This window comes from Hemiscyllium ocellatum, chromosome 24 (assembly GCF_020745735.1).
Source record: "Hemiscyllium ocellatum isolate sHemOce1 chromosome 24, sHemOce1.pat.X.cur, whole genome shotgun sequence".
In the NCBI taxonomy this organism is placed as follows: Eukaryota; Metazoa; Chordata; class Chondrichthyes; order Orectolobiformes; family Hemiscylliidae; genus Hemiscyllium; species Hemiscyllium ocellatum.
The window spans coordinates 48,706,618-48,724,165 of record NC_083424.1 but is presented as its reverse complement, the minus strand read 5'-3'; the positions used below and the strand labels follow the sequence as shown (position 1 = coordinate 48,724,165).

General features: G+C 42.1%; 1 gene segment (V, D, J or C); it reads right to left on the bottom strand.

Moving 5' to 3' along the window:
* Positions 1–779: 779 nt before the first annotated feature.
* The window catches only part of LOC132827240 (Ig heavy chain C region-like), a 64,777-nt gene continuing 48,008 nt past the window's right edge, over positions 780–17,548 (bottom strand). The window contains 3 exon segments of the C gene segment in view: positions 780–1,102; positions 3,893–4,234; positions 4,373–4,488. Coding sequence covers positions 780–1,102; positions 3,893–4,234; positions 4,373–4,488 — 781 coding nt within the window.

The window sequence follows — 17,548 nt, the reverse complement described above, 5'->3', positions numbered from 1 at the left end:
TATTTTGGCACCCATGTCAAAATAACTATGATGAGCAAGGATTAACGTTGTTGGATTATTTCGGGGAAAAGATGTCGTGTATTGTCAGTAACTGCACTATGGAATTAGGTCCTGAAGAAGAGCTTATGCCCGAAACGTCGACTCTCCTGCTCCTTGGATGCTGCCTGACCTGCTGCGCTTTTCCAGCAACACATTTTTCATCCCCAAAAGGCAGGCATGGCGTTAGTTTGAATCTGTCAACCCAGACGCGTTAGCACTTTTACAATGCGGTTTTGACGTTAACAAGTGCATGAAGTGCAGCTCATTCCCATACCGACATGAGTTGGTTAGGTCTATTTCCAAAACCAAAATGTCGTAAGATTAATTTCATGAAATGTTACACTCAGACAACGCCCCATGCTTGCATGCAATTTCTGCATTCCAACTAACCTACAGTATGTGTACAAATAAGCGTAAACCCATTAAACTTCACTTTTTTTATTCTCAGAATGCTGTTATAAGTGGCTTCAGAGATATCGGGCAGGAATGAACAACCGCATCTGAGATCATGGTACACAGATTTTAATACAAAGCGATATTAGCAACATTACATTGAAACTTTGATCATCCATGGTGAACGCGCAATAAACTACAGAAAGTAGGACACAGCTGACAATTTAAAATATTGCGGTTGTTTTCAATGTTCAGTTTAAAGTTGAACGTCTAATAGCTAATTGTAGAACTTAATTTTCAAGAAGCTTCTCTAATAAAGTGGGAGATAAATGCACAAGAGTCTTCGCTCAGATGCAGTTGGATCTCGCAATAGTTCTCTGAAGTGGATTTGTCAAAGTCTCGTGTTTAACCCCACAGGAGTAAACCTCGTGTAAGTTCCATTCTGAGGCTGACAGGGTCAGATAACTGCTCACACTGAACGTGTTGTCCGTCTCCTGCTGGATCCGACTGGTCTCAACATTATCCCCCCTGACACTGCCATCTATCGACCACTCAATCTCCACAGCGCCCGGGTTAAAACCGCTCACCAAACACACCAGGGTAGCCGTGTTCTTTTCCGTGATTTGAACCGATGAAGGCGGAAGGAGGGAAACTGTGGGTCTCCGCGGTTCTGTAAAGTAGCAATAAATGAAATTGTAATAAAACTGGAATTAATATTTTACTTCCTTCAAATCTCTTTAAATTCGAAGTCCCTTCTTAAAGCTACGAGTTGCATAATAGAAACCCATAGCTTGATGAAAATTAAACTGGAACCTGAGATCTACAGCTGTAGGGAAGATATAATCTTCGAGGAGAAAGTGAGGTCTGCAAATGCTGGAGATCAGAGCTGAAAATGTGTTGCTGGAAAAGCGCAGCAGGACCTGCTGCGCTTTTCCAGCAACATATTTTCAGCTAGGGAAGCTATAACCCGAGAAGATGTTTTTCATTTTGCCAACTGTGAGGTAACAAACGAAGATTCTCCAACGTGAGAACATTTAAAACGAAAAAAATATATAAATCTGGACATAGCAGAGTATTTGGGGAAACACGGCAGGTCTGACATTGTCTGTAGAGAGAAAATCCCGCGAAGTCACTGGACTCCAAACGTCAATTCTGCTTTTCTCTTCACAAATACTGCCAGATCTGCTGAGTTTCTCCAACACTCTCTGCTTTTTATTTCAGATTTTCTGCATCCACAATTTTTGTGCGTGTTTGAAATGAGACGGGATCTCAATAATCCGTTCAAAATACTTATCTTATGCAGCCTGTCATCGTGTCCCAGGAACCGAGGGTTAGACGCAAAGTAAAACGGGCAAATCAGAATTTGGTATAAAACCTGTTACTACTGCTGTGAAAACAACATTTTGCGACATTTATTCCATTGTCATCAACCTGATCTTATTCTTAATTCATACTTCTTTCCCTTCCTTTGCCGATGATTGGGGATGGGATTTTTACATTGATATTTGTATTTCTATATAGTTCATATTCCTAAGGCTCAGATCGTTTATTGATTTGCATCTTCCCGCTCCCATCCCTATCAGTGACAACACTGTAAAATCGCAGAGGGCTCTCCCATCGCGTTCGAAGTACCAGAATCGGAGGCATCCGTGGCGTTAGAGAGTTAGAAGATACAATTTCAACAAAACGACTGCGTTTCCTAAAACATATTTGCCAACCTTGTAACTAATTGCGTCCTTATTGGATAAACAGAATCCATCACTGTCTTGGAAATGCAAACACAAATGCCCCTGGCCAGTATCAATCTCTCAGACAATGTCGCGAAATACAACAGCTCGTTATCACAGCGATATTTACCGGTGAAGGGCCTTACAGTTTTTACACTACAGAAATGACTGCACTTCAACAATATACATTGACAGCCAATGGCCTGTCCTGAGGTTCTGTTACATGCTGTACCAATCTTAATTCATTGAGCTACTCTCTCTTGGGCACCATCTGCGCTCATCTGATCACTACCACTACACTCGCCCTCACTCCCGCAGCACCGCCTTCCTGTCTCCCCCGCCCTACACCACTCCTGCGTTCAACCTTGTATATCTTGTAGTGTTTAGCAACTTGTTTGTTCTCTTTCTTCTGATCAGACAGAATTATTCTCATGGTAAGATAAATAAATATATAGCCATTCGCGCTTTAACTAGAGTGAGCTGCAAACACTGAGCGAAACGGTTTATGTAATTCGACGATTAAAACAGTTCTTTTTCCAAATTTTCATGTAGAAGCTGAAGCAATTCGTTCTGGCACCGAGTTCCAAAGTCAGGCACATCAGCGCTTCTAACCAGCACCAGTGTTGTCCCTCTCACATAAACAGTGTAGCCGCATTCTGAGAGTTAAAAATCACAAGACTCCAGATTATAGTCCAACAGGTTTATTTGGAGTATAACCTGGTGTGTGTGATTTGTAACTTTGTACACCCAGTTCAACACCGGCTCCTGCAAAAGCATTCTGAGAGATTCCCCTTGTCCTCTACATTGTTAAAACGTGCTGGTTGAAATTGAGGGGTATCAGTTAAGTGTTACCAGTTCCTTCTACCACAGCTCCTGTACCATCCTCAGTATAGGTGAATATTCTGACACTGTAATAGACGGCGTCCCGCGGGATTATTCAACAATATTCTAAGACATTAATTAACTTAATATCAAAGCGTGAAGTATTTTCTGGTAAATTTTTCTTCTCCTGAGATGTGTACCAGAGACATTTGTTTGAAGAAAGAATAAATATACTGAAATGATGCCTTTCTGTTTTATGTTGCGCCTTAACCCATTTCACCCTGTGCATCCAAGTAATGATATTACACACCGTTGGAATATCTGCACATTCTGTATATAACCACTCACTGAAACTAACCACACATTCGGCAGCACGATTTCAGAGACAATGATCTGGGAGGGAGGGGGTGGGGGTCGAGAATCCTAAGATATGTCCGAACGATTGAGCGAACGAGAGTAGCTAGTCTGTTGGTTTATAAATAAAATAACCATCCTGCCTGTGACTGCGCCGCAGAAATTGGATCAGCGTTGATCAAACTGGCTGAGCCCAGCACAAAAACTACGTTCACTCCCGTCATCTGGATTAATGTGAAAGGTAGAACTGAAAATCATGGACTGAGTGGTTTTCGCTGCTTAGAGACAAACGAGAGGGAGTTGCTGCAAAACGCCACACTGTCCTTCCGCCGTCTCACACTCGGGTCGGCGTTTATATCGCGGTGCTGCTTTCAGTGGAATGAAAACGGCGTCGTGCGAAAATTGTAATTAAGTAAAACTGAATGTTTGGAGCGGGGCTTTGAGGGTCAGGATACAATCGCTCGGACAGACTCGGCACTGGTGTTTCCAATTCGGTGATTTTCCACGAAAATGTCGAACTCAAATCGAGACCTAGTGTTGGCCCACAGTTTACTTACCGCTCAGGTTCAGTTTGGTTCCTTTCCCGAATGTCACTATTCCACTACTTGCTACCGCGCAGTAATAATCGGCGGTATCCTCCGATTGCACATTGGTGATGATTAAATGCATCTTGTTACTCGATGAGTCCACAGACCCGGTAAATCGGTCTGGGATTCCCGAAGCCGTATCATCAACTTCGTCCCAAACTAACACCGGGGCACTGCCGGGTTTCTGCCAGTACCAGCTGGTATAGTAGCTACCGATGCTTCCACCGGACATGGTACAGGTGATCTTCACAGTTTCCCCCGGGGATGTTGAGATGGATCCTGGTTGAGTCAGTGTAGGATCCCCGTACGTACCTGGTGAAGCAACAAGTCAGAGATCAATCACTTGTTGCAATTACAACTGTTTTTGGTTTACGGCGGTTAAACTCAAGCGTGACAACACAAAAAACAACGTAAAAAATAGCCATAAGGCAAATTAGCATGTTTACTTACTGTGGAGACAGAACATCAGTGCGGCGAGAAATCCAACCCATTCAGTCATGGTGAAGGTTCTAGTGCTTGGGGCAAGAAGGTGTTGCTGGGATCTTTCCAATCCCTCCATTAAGTACCTGCAAACCAGGAAAATTACTGAATTTTAATGATTCATGCAAATCTACAAACACGTGATATCGGCCAACAGGACCAAGCCTCAGATTGGATTTGCATAAGCGCATTGCAGTCTTATTTTTAGAAAAGAGAAACAATTTGTCGAAGTCATAGATTGTTACACAAGAATGATTGAATCCAGATAAGCAAAAGATGGGGCACAGTTAGGAACGAAGATTAGATGGTGTTATGCTTGTAGTTCAGAAGCCCGAAGAACATAAAGGAAAGCAAAAACAGTGTTAACTGGGGAATTAGCAATGAGGTCCAGGCGAAGAACAAGTTACTTAAATAGGTTCTATTTATACATATGCAGGAAGGCGAAGTTGGTTCAGGACTGGTTGTCCTAAAGGATGGAATAATGGAAATAGTTCAGTTACATTTGCATTCATTTTGTTTTCATAATTTCTATCAAAATTTATTCTGTCTGTCTTGTGGGAAAGTGTGATCATTTTCCTCAAGATTTTCAGTAATTCTGAGTTATTGTCGTCTGTAACTAATTTCTTTTTTAAAAAATGCCTGCATATCCATGCCAATGGTCCATTAGGACAGGAGAAGAATTACTTCATCACTCATTTCTGGAGTTAGAGCAGCACATGCTGACACAAGCCTGAGAAAAACAGCTTACCATGGTTCTCTGATTTCTGTCGTTCAGTTAAATATTGAACAGCGCCCCTGTAAGCGAATTCAGTTCATTTTAGCTCACATGTTTATTACACAGTACTCTGTGAAACGGTGTGTTTATAACTCCAGTCACAATCATCAAATGCTCACTATTCAGAAACTTTCTTTAGCGTTTCACTAAATCAAGCTTGTTAAACACAATTTCGCTTTAATAAGTCATTGTTGGTTTTCACCCATAAATCCCGATTTTGCCGCGTGCCTAAGAATGCTATGCCAAACTGGCGTTACCAAATGTTTTCCAACTGCTGACGTTTAGCTGTTTAGCCTGTAGATGTCAGATACATTTGTTTTGCTGAACAGGGATAAATGTTTTGCATTTCTGCAGTTCTTCATGTGTACTTAATGAATCTTTATTATGTATGTATGCTCACAAACAAACACACACACACATATATAAAACAAACATATACACACTTTCGTGGGGAAATATGCACTAATGAATAAGCCAAGCAATATCGCATGCCCCCAATTTCTCTTGACAAGGTGATGGTGATTAAAGGCATGAAACATCGATTTTCCTGCTCCTCAGATGCTGCCTGACTTGTGCTTTTCCAGGACCACACTCTTGACTCTAACCTCCAGCATCTGCAGTGCTCATTTTCGCCTAGGGGTTGGTGAGTCTTCTCCTTCAAACAATGTTCTTTATGTGGTTGTGGGAGTTGGATAAAAGGGAGCTGGGATGTAGGTACACTCGCAGTGTTATTGGGAAGGGGATTCAGGACCTTGATACAGCGATAGGTAGTTCCAATTTACGATTGGTTTGACATAGAGGACTTCTTGCAGGTGGTGATATTCTGATACGTATGCTGGTCTTAATCTTCTAGGTCTTCTAAATGATTGAGATATCTGTTCTGCAAGGTGCTGACGACGGAGCCTTGATGGGTCACTGCAGTGCATCTGGTAGATGATGGACAATGCTGTCCCTGATCATCTGTGGATGGATGTGTGCAAGTTGGAGATACTGAATGAAGTGCCAATCAAACAGGTCGCTTTTCCTGGATGGCATGGAGCTTCTTGAACGTTATTGAGCCTTCACTTATCCACGCAAATTGAGAGCATTCCATAAATGCCTGCCTCGTGGTTTGTGAATGTTTGGCAGATTTTGGGAGTTAGGAGATGAGTTAATTGCTGCAAATTTCCGAGGTTCTGAGTTACTCTTATAGCCACAGTTTGTCCAGTTCAATTTATGGTTAACAGCATTCAACAGACTGTTGAATAAGTGGGAAATGTCACTTCCTGGCATTGCTGCTCTGTGAATGTCTCTTGCCAATTATCATTTGGTTGCTTGTCGTTTGCATCTTGGTACATAGGGACACGTATCAGTATTTGAGACGTTGTGAATTGGGTGCTGAACATTGTGAAATTATCATTGAACAGCCACATTTCCAGCTTCACGCTAGAATAAGGTCATTAATGAAGCAATGGAAGATGTTTGGGCCTACAGCAGGACTTGGAGGAACTCCTGAGGAACTCCTCAGAGATGTTTGGAATTGAGACTATTGATCGCCCAGTAGCACAACCGTTGGTCTTTGTGTTAGATATGACCTAAAATTACTGAGAATTTTCTGCCAATTTCTAGATTTATTGGAGGAATGGACCAAATGCTATCTCGATATCAGAGATACTTACTCTCACTCCCCCTCTCCAGTTCAGGTTTTCTGGCCATGTTTATGACTCGGTTGCAATAAGATCAGAGTCCACGTGGTCGAACGGAAACCGATTTTTTCTAATGCATTCTAATAAATCTCTCCTTAGATGTTATTATACAGGTCTGGAGCAAACTGAACTTGAACCCAGGCCTCCTGGCGCGACATTGCGCTGAAAGTATCCTACAGAAACCGAGTGTCAATATGCAGCTTAATGTGAATCAGGTATCCTTTGCTAATACTGTCGATGACTCTTTCCATCACTTTTCTGATGACTGAGAGTAAATTGCTTGGGCTTTGATTGTGTTGGATTCGTTCTGGATCAGGTGATTTTCCACGTTGTTAACTGGATGCCAGAACTGCAACTGCTCGGGAATTGCTTGCGTCGGTGTACAGCCAGCTCTGGAGGACAACTCTCCTGTACTATCGCAGGAATTTTGATAGTGTCAATAGCCTTTTCAGTGTCTAGTGCCATCAATCATTTCTTAAAATCACGTAGGGTGAATTGAAGAGGCTGAAGACTGGGATCTGTGATGCTGGGAACCTTTGAAGGAGGCCAAGCTGGATTGCCAACATGGCACTTTTGACTGAAAATTGTTGCAAATGCTTCAGCTTTCTCTGTTACACTGATGCACTGGGCTCTTTTAACAGCAAGATTGGAAATTAGTGAGTTCTAAGTAGATTTGTAGCTTAGGTTGAGGTTTTGGATGTAAGTGTGCTCCCTGAGCTGGAAGGTTTGATTTCAACACAGGAAATGATATCACCAAGCCAAGCAAACCTAAATGCATGAAAAGAAAGCGGGACATTAAACCAGCATTTCATCGGGGTGTGGGGGGGAGGGGGAGGGGAGGTGCGGGTGACTCACTGATGATGTTATCTAGTATGGTGGCGAAAGGTCTGAAAGCTACCCTTCCAACGCAGTGATGAAACTTACATCCAGAACATTGGGAGTAGTTGATCAGCCTTTCCGTCCACTGAATTGTTTAACAGTCCATTACCATTCACAATTGATTGTGGCAGGACAGCAGAATTTGCATCTGATCCATTGTTGTTTCATCACATGCCGTTTCAGTTAGTTGGTATGCAAGTAATTCTGTGTTGTAACTTCACCAGGCGGATGCTTTACTTTTAACTGTGTATGGTGCTGCTCTGGGTATGGTTATCCACGTTCTGCATTGAAACAGAATTGATGGTAATGGCTGAGTTAGGGATATGGTGGACCAGAAGTTAAAGATTTTTGTTGAATACAATTTTGTTGCTGATGAAAGGACATAATCTCTCACGACTGCTCAGTCTTGGGTTACTGAAAGTATTCAAAATCCATCCCACTTAGCACGGTGGCAGTGAAGATGGGTCAACACTTCCGTTATGAATGTGCAATTGCCAAATGTGCTCTCTTTAAAACATTAACTGGTACCTGTGGATGGAGTTAGAGATATGGGGCAACGTTTAATATCAAAATACACCAGTTGGTTCCCATTGAAGTGTATTATTGCGCTTATTACTGAAGGAGTAATAATTAGCGAGCAAGCGTAGAAATGGTACGATCATATTGGACGTTTGACGTTTGACGTCGAAACTCTGCAACTTCCGATACAATGTAATGATGAATTGTTGAACACGCAAGGTGGTACTAATGTCTCATCGTTACTTATTGATTCAATGTCATGCGGTCTAACACATGTTTTAGGTATCTTAGAGTTTTTTATGGACCAAATTTAAGCAACGGAGCTGTGGACAATTCATGAAACATCAAAGAATTTAAGTAAAGAATTATAGCTAGTCTTAATATAAATGTGCTATTTTCGTGGTTTGGACATTGTAAGTGGTATGTATTTTACCGGAGGATTTTCAAAGAGATCTTTCACATAGACTTACTTGACAAACATGGAGGGTCGGTATGGACTGGTTGGGCCGAAGGCCTGTTTCCGCACTGTAGGGAATCTAATCTAATCTAAAACATATATGATACAATATTACCACCTAGTGGCCTGACAACATATTACAGCTAGAGGTCGTCAGCGCCTACCAGTTGATAGATGAGGAGAAGGTGATATGCTCCTAGGTTTGAGATGTAAGCCAGATGTTTAATAAACTGAACTTCAGAAAGAACGGGCATTCAAGGCTATCATGAACCTGATGACAATTTTGTAGCTTTTATTTACTTATTCTTTATTGGGAAGAGAACATCACGAGCAAAACTAATAGTTTCTGTCCATCCCTAATCAATTGCTCAGCTATTTCATTCGTTTGCTGAGAACACACCGAATTTCCATAGATCTGGTTTCACGAGTAGGCCAAACCAGATAGGCTTTCCTTCTCTGGAGGATATTACTGTATTAGATACGTGTTGCCAACTATCAATGATATTTTCAGTTCCAGAGTTTACCAATTGAGTTGTAATTCCACAAGAAGGTACATTGTCGGGATTTGAACTCCGTTGGCAGAAACTTGTCTTGAGTCGATGGATTGTTAAATCAATGGCGTTTAGATTCAGTCACCATTGCCCCTGCACAATGGGCATAGTACTTTGGAATCCAGAAAATGCTGGGTTTTTTTAGCTTATTGTATTGACATTGACAATTAAGTGCCTGCTTGTCAAATTGGGAAAGTGCACAGGAGTTGTAGCAAAGACCTGACGTCCTAACAAGACTATGTAACGTAGTTCGTGAATTTCTCTGGGTCCTAAATACTCTCTCATAAATTGCATGATAATCGTATGTAACCGATAGGATTACATTAATCCTTTATGGTCCAGCTTCTTGGAACATCCAGTAACTCCTGGAAATTCCTGGTGATTGGACCACAAAGGTTTCCTCTATGGTTGTGTACGAGAGGACTGATCAACAACGTGAATCCAATGAAAACAGTGAAGGATGCTGGCCCAGTTAGGAATCAGAGTACAGAGCGTTGTAACGACAGTAATGTCTTTATACCTCAGCATCATATGGAGGAATCCAGGTAAAAAGGCAATGCATGATTCAATTAATTAACAGCTCCAACAAATTACGCAGCGGGCAGAAAAATGAGATCGCACTCAAGATCAAAAGAAACACTGGGAGTGATAGCATTGAGTGACAGCATTCAATAGCATAGAATCAAGTAGGCTGAAAAATACAAATGTTTGTGCGAGCATCATCATCAAAACAATTCATTTATGACAGTCAATCGGACTGTCAGCTGAAGGGGGGGGGGGTGTAACACTGCCACTGATTGCTGATTTTGACTTACACAGGTCTGTCCACAATTACCAGAAGGTACTCATTTGCCCTTACCAGCGGAATCAAGGTAGCATCAGGCACTAAAACGCTCTGCCATCTTAAATTGGCTCTTGGTAAACTTATTGGTCAACTACGTTTGCAGATTTTGGAGCAAAGTCTAACGTAGGGCATTGCACAATGACGATCACATTTTCCTTTAACCTGCATGTGTAGCTCTAAAATCACAACCGTTTCTTGAAGGGAAACTTGCAGATGATGCTGTTCCTTCACCCCTTCCTTTTTTTGGTTCTAATGTGAGCAATATGTGACTTGGGAGCAGCTATTGCTGGAACCTTTAAGAGCTCCTGTCGTCCATCTTGAAAGAGAATGCATTACCGCCACGATGCATTGCTGGTTTTGATACAATAAAAGAGGAATGCATAAAACAGACTTTGTCGCTCAAATGCCTAATGCCAAATGTAAAGAGTAAATGAGTTGTGTGAGGCTTGTTGCAAAAAATCAAGAAGTATTGCAACAATTTTCACCACGTTGTGTATTATCACGAATAATTATCTGAATGATATTTCATATACTGCAGAATAGGAGTGGTGTAGGAGGAAGCCATTCAACCAATGGTGTCCGCCTTTGGTTGTCTGGGCATTTTGACTTAGTGCTTGCCATTCCCTTACCACGTTTTGCCTGCTCATTCCTTCTACTTAAATTAACAAACAATATCCTCTTGAATGTTTCAGTCAAGCCTGTTTCCACAAAATTGCAGACAGTACATCTCAAACACGGTAAGAGGCAGAAGGTTGAGAGGAAATCTGAGAAAATATTTTGTTTCACTTTGAGGTCGGTGGGAATCTGGAACTCACTGCCTGTAAGGATGTCAGAAACCGAAAACCTCGTATTATTTAAGTATTTAGATGGCACACTAGTGATACCAAGGCATATAAGGCTACAGGCCATATGCTGATAAATGAGATAAGAACAGTTAGATAATTTCACTGGTAGAGACTCAATCGGCTGAAGGACCTTTTCTGTTCTGTAGATGTCTATGACTCTATGACTATTTGCTGTGTGAATGGGTTTTAGTTTCTTTGCATCTCGTTTCCTTCTTTTGCAAAACAATTTAAGATGGTGCCCTGTGGTTTTCGACATTTTGCACGTGAGAGTATTTCGCGTCATTAGTTCTGTCTGACACTTCATGATTTTGAAAACTTTTATCAAATCACCACACAGCATTCGCCTTGCCAAAGAAAATGGTGGAGCATCTCTAATGCGAACATTTTGAGATTGGAAGGTTCACCTGCTGAGATCGTTGAGGTTGTTTTTTTTAAATCAGAATTTGCAAAGCAACATGCAAGCGATCAATTGCCACATTTAGGCAATCGACAGTCTTGGAAAATTACTTGAACTCTGCTCTGAAATTTAGAATAATTATTTGCTTGTTTCCCTTAACATAACAAATGAAATACATTTTAGAAGTCAGCAATATGACATGTTTGATATTGTTGATATCTCCTGAAAACCTAGGCCCATCCTCTGATGTGAACCCTGAGGGTTGTTGATTATCTGCACAGCCTCTGTAAATGGATGATCGTGGCTATCTGCTTGTACATACAGATCGCCTAATGGTTCTTTGATGAAGTTTAAACTTATGCACAACTGCCTATAAATTCGTGTATATGAATTATATGCTGCAAAGCTGCAACTTTTTGATGTGAGGCTTGAGACTGTTTCGCTTCATTTGCATCGATTCTCACTCTCCACTTAGCTGAATATAATGGCATGTTCACAGGAAATGCCAAGCTCAGGATGGTGAGACTAATCCTTGTTTTTCGGTGTCTGATGCTAAAAAGCAATCATCCACCATCAATCGCTGTTTTCTACCCTCAAGCTAGTTTTCTACTCAAATGGCTAGTTCTCTCTGTATTCTATATGACCTAACTTGTTAATCAGTGTACCATGAGGAACACCGTACTGAAATCCATACAGATCATGTCCACCACTCTGCCGTCATCAATTAGATTAGATTAGATTACTTGCAGTGTGGAAACAGGCCCTTCGGACCAACAAGTCCACACCGACCCGCCGAAGCGCAACCCACCCATACCTCTACATTTACCCCCATTACCTAACACTACGGGCAATTTAGCATGGCCAATTCACCTGACCCGCACATCTTTGGACTGTGGGAGGAAACCGGAGCACCCGGAGGAAACCCACGCAGACACGGGGAGAACGTGCAAACTCCACACAGTCAATCGCCTGAGTCGGGAATTGTGAGGCCGCAGTGCTAACCACTGTGCCACAGTGCCGCCCCAATGGTTTGTTTGTTACCTATTCAAAAAACTCAGTCAAGTTCGTGAGACATGATTTCCTATGCACAAAGCCATGTTGACTATCCCTAATCAGTCCTTGCCTTTCCAAATGCACGTAAATCCTGTCCCTCAGGATTTCCTCCATCATCTTGCCCACCACTGTCCCTCAGGATTCCCTCCAACAACTTGTCCACACCGATTTCAGTAGTAAGGCTTTTCCTTACTACCTTTCTTAAATAGTGGCACCATGTTAGCCAACTTCCAGTTTTCTGGCACTTCACCTGTGACTATCGATTAAGCAAATATCTCAGCAAGGGACCCAGCAATCACTTCACTAGCTTCGCACAGAGTTCTAGGGTATAACTGATCAGGTCCTGGAGATTTGTCAACTTTTATGCATTGTAAGACATCCAACACCTCTTTCTCGTAAAATGGACATTTCTCAAGATATCATCATCTCTTGCCCCACATTCTGTATCTTCTCTGTAGTAAACACTGATGCAAAATACTCGTTTAGTAACAACCGCATCTCCTGTTGTTCCACACAAAGGCTGTCTTGCTTTGAACGACCATTTTCACTTCCTAGTTACCATTTTATCCCTAATACCGTTGAATATCTGCTCCCAGTGAAGGTATGAAAGTTCAATCGCAATATCCCCAAAATTGGCGTTCCTCCAATTTAGAACTTCAACTTTTAGATCTAGTCCGTGCTTTTCCATTGCTATTTGAAAACTAATAGAATTATGGTCGCTGGCCTCCAAAGTGCGCCACATCTGAAACCTCAGTCACCTGCCCTGCCTTTATTCCCAAGAGTATGTCAGGTTGTGCAGTTTCTCTACTAGGTACATCAACATATTGAATCAAAACATTTTCTTGTACACATTTAATAAATTGTTCTCCATCTAAACCCGAAACACTGTGGCAGTCCCAGTCTGTATTTGGAAAGTTGAAATCGCCTACCATACCCACCCTATTTTTCGAACTGGTAAGTGACATCTCCTTACAAATTTGTTTCTCAATATTTTGCTGACTACTGGGGGGAGAGAGAGGGAACCTATAATATAATCCAAATAATGTGACTATTCCTTTCGTATTTCTCAGTTCCACCCAAATTCTATCCCTTAATAAAAATATTATCACTCGCCCTCTCTTGCCCCCCTTTCTATCATTGCTATAGCATTTGTATTCTGGAACATTCAGCTGCCAGCCCTGTCCATCCCTGAGCCATGTCTCTGTAATTGCTATGATATCCTAGTCCCATGTTCTTAACCTTTCCCTGAGTTCATCTGTCTCCCCTGTTAGGCTTCTTGCATTGAAATAAATGCAGTTTAATTGATCTGTCATACCTTTCTCTCTGCCTTGTTGCTGCCTGACCTGACTGTTTGAATCACTCCTTTTCACAACTGTCCCAATCTGGAATTGACGTCTTTCCTCACTATTTTCCTGCCCCACCCTACCCCCAACTTACTAGTTTACATCCTCCAGAGCAGCTCTGCCAACTCTCTCTGCCAGTATACATTACTCCCTGGCAATTCAGATGCAATCCATTCTTCTTCAGGTCACTTCTGTCCAGAGGAAATCCAGTGTTCCAAAAATGTGAACCCTTCTTCTCTGCACTACTTCCTCAGCCATGAATTCATCTCCTCTATCATCCTATTCTTACCCTCACTTGCTCATAGAACCGGGAATCATCCAGATATTGCTACACTCGAGGACATCCTTTTTAAATTCCTGCCAAACTTTCTACATTCTCCCTTCAAAATCTCATTCATTTCCCATCCTATGTCATTAGCTCCAATGTGTATAGCGACCACCTTCTGGTCCCTATCCAGGTTGAGAACGTTCTGTACCCTCTCTGAGATATCCTTGATCATGACAACAGCGAGGTAACACAACACTCTGATTTTTCACAGCTGACCGCAGAGACATCTGTCTGTGCCTCTGACTAGCCAATCCCCTGCTGTAATCGATTGCTTGGAACCCGACGTATCCTTCATTAAATTAGGGCCATTCTCAGGACCAGAAACTTAGCTGTTCGTGTTACATTCCTCTGAGAGTCCATCACCTCCCCACCCCCCACCCCACCCCCCGCATTTTCCAAAACAGCATACTTGTTTGAGATGTGGATCACTCCTGCAGACTCCTGCGCTGCCTCTCACTCCCTCCTACCTTTCCTGGAGTTAACCCATCTGCCTGAGTGTATCTGCGGCTTTTCTCCTTTCCCATAACTGCCATCCAGTACACCTCCCTGCTCTAGTAAATTCCTATTGCCTCTAACTGCGGCTTCACCTGATCCATGCAATGTGATAAGATTTGCAACCAAAGATACTTCCGCATACATAATCGTTAGCAACATGGGAACTCTCCCTAAATTCCCATATCTGATGGCAAGACCGCATCGCTCTCCGAAAAGGCCACCTATACAATCTACAGACCCAGAAAATGACATCATCTTACTGCTCTAAAAAAAGTGCTCTAGCCTAACTTCATACTTCTGGACTATACTTCTAAAAGTTAAATGAGACACAGATCGAAATAAAACACATAATCAAGAAAGAAGCCATTCATCTCACTATTGTAGATTTACAGCAAGGCTATCCTTGTAAACTATGCACTTACCAGTTCCTGTGCTGTGAGCTCTCCCACCATGATTCCTCCCTAATCAGCTGTGAATTTTGCTGTATGTTAATGTTTCCTGGATGCACTCCAATGTCCAGAGATACTTGAACTCAAGCAGCAAAGACAGTAACTATGCAGATTCACTGCTGTGTCAGATAGCAGTATAGGTTTCTTTCTCTGATGATGTGGCCAGATGATGGCTTTGTCTGTCTTCCTCCTTTTTAAAGTGCCGTTGCTTTGATCTTTTGTCCTGCAACGTTTCAAAACAATGCAACAGCATAAAGAACAGTAGTTGCTGCACCAGGAATTCCAAGAAATCACTTCCAATGCATAAAATACCTCAAAAAAGGAACAACTCTCATAACCACAACTTTTTCCTGCCCTCTACCTTGAATTACACAGATGAATCATCATAACATTAAAGCACATGAACTTGTGCAGGTGATGAGGAGGAGTTGATGTATTACTTTATTTTTGGTGATGTCGACTTGCTAAGCCCAACGGCTTCATCTATATTGTATTGTATGACCATATGTGGAATCTTAGAATCCCATTAGTGTGGAAACGGTCCATTCGTCCCATCAAGTCCACACCAACCCTCAGTAGAGCATTCCACACTATCCTTGCAACCTTATATTTGCCGTGGCTAATCCACTGAGCCTGCACATCTTTAGAGCACACGGAAGAAAGCCACACAGACATTGGAAGAATGCTAAACCTCCAAACTGTCGCCCAAGATTGGAATCTAACCTGTGTCCCTGGCACTCTGAGACAATAGTGCTAGCCACCGAGCCTCCCTAACTTTACAGCTGCCATATACAGCTGCCGTGGATCAATTTCTTTCTCTTGGTCAGTTTACATTTACCTGCTTGTGCCATAGGCGTTCTTCATTTGTATTTCGTCCCACAAAATCCCCTTCCTGGTCTCTGTGCATACATAACATTTGTTGTATGTCTAACTGGGTCCAGGTCAATGTCAATGATGTTCGAGTATCATTGAATAATAACAAAACAGAACAAGGCCATTTGGACCATTGTATCCATCAGGTCGTCCACAAGAATAACTCGGCGAGGATTGACTGCACCATTCTTGCCCAGTAGCCTTGCAAATACATCTCTTTAAAAGTTACCTAATTCCCTCTTGAGATCCAGGATTAAATTTGTATCGATCACAATATCAAACATTGCAGCAGATATCTTAATAAGTCATCGATTAAAATACAGTGTTTCTCATGCCACCTTTCCTTCTTTTCAATTCACATTAAAAATAGTATTTCAGATTTCAAGTCATGGCAGCAATATTTCACCATAGCTACCCGTTCGATTTCCTCATCATTTCGAATACGTCAAAGCAATCTCCTTTGAAATTTGTCTATTCATTGAAAATCCCCAGCTTCTTAAATCCATTCACGTAACAGAAGTCACACGTCACTAGAACCATTCATATAAAGTTTTCTGTGCAATCCAGAGTGAATTGAGATTCTTCCAATGTCGTGGTACTCAGAACTGGACACAATGTTAGTTGAGCATGAAGTTCTGTTTTTTGAAAATTCGCTGTGACACCTCTATGTTTTTACTTTGTGCATCTGTCCATGGAGCCCTTGTTAGTAACATTTGTGTCTTCTAGTCATAGAGATGTGCAGCATGGAAACAGACCTTTCGGTCAAAGTCGTCCAGATATCCTGAGTGAATCTAATCCCCTTTGTCGGCACTTGAACAATATCCCCCGAAACCCTTCCTATTCAAATACCCATTCAGATGTGCTTAAAATGTTATAATTGCCCCAGCCTCCACACTTCCTCTGCCAGCTCTTTTGGTACACGAACCACACTCTACATGACAAAATTGCCAATTAGGACCCTTTTAAATCTTTCCCTTCTCACCCCAAACCTATGCCCTGTAGTTTAATAATTACTTTCCCACACTGCTCTTCTGCCTTCAACGAGTTGCCTACATGCTCCACCAGGTAGATCTGCTCCTCCGTGGGCCTTCTTTCTTTTTGCTACTAGAGTACCCCAGTTGACATTTTTCTCTCAATTTACACTTGCCACGCGTTTGCCAATTACACCAGCCTGCACCTGTGGGCAACGGAAGAGGAGCCATGCAATACCTTATTTTGAGGAATAAGGGGACCTTTAAAGGATCATTAATCATACTATCATATTTTGTTTATTTGTGAAAAATGGCAAAGGACAAAAGGCAAGAATTGTCAGTGTCAATTTCAGTGAGGTGAAAGGGGATGTAACCAGTGGGGAAAGACGCTATCCTGAACCTCTGCATCTCCATTTATGATGACTGACTTGACACTGACATTTTTTACAAACCCACTGACTCCCACAGCTACCTGGATTCCACTTCTTCCCACCATACCTCCTGCAAAAATGCCATCCATTATTCCCAATTCCTCTGCCTCTGCCACATCTGCTCACAGGAGGACCAGTTCCACCACAGAACATACCAGATGGCCTCCAACTTTAGAGACCGCATGGTTGAAGATGTCCTCCAATGCATCTCATCCACATCCCGCACCTCTGCCCTCAAACCCCGCTTCTCT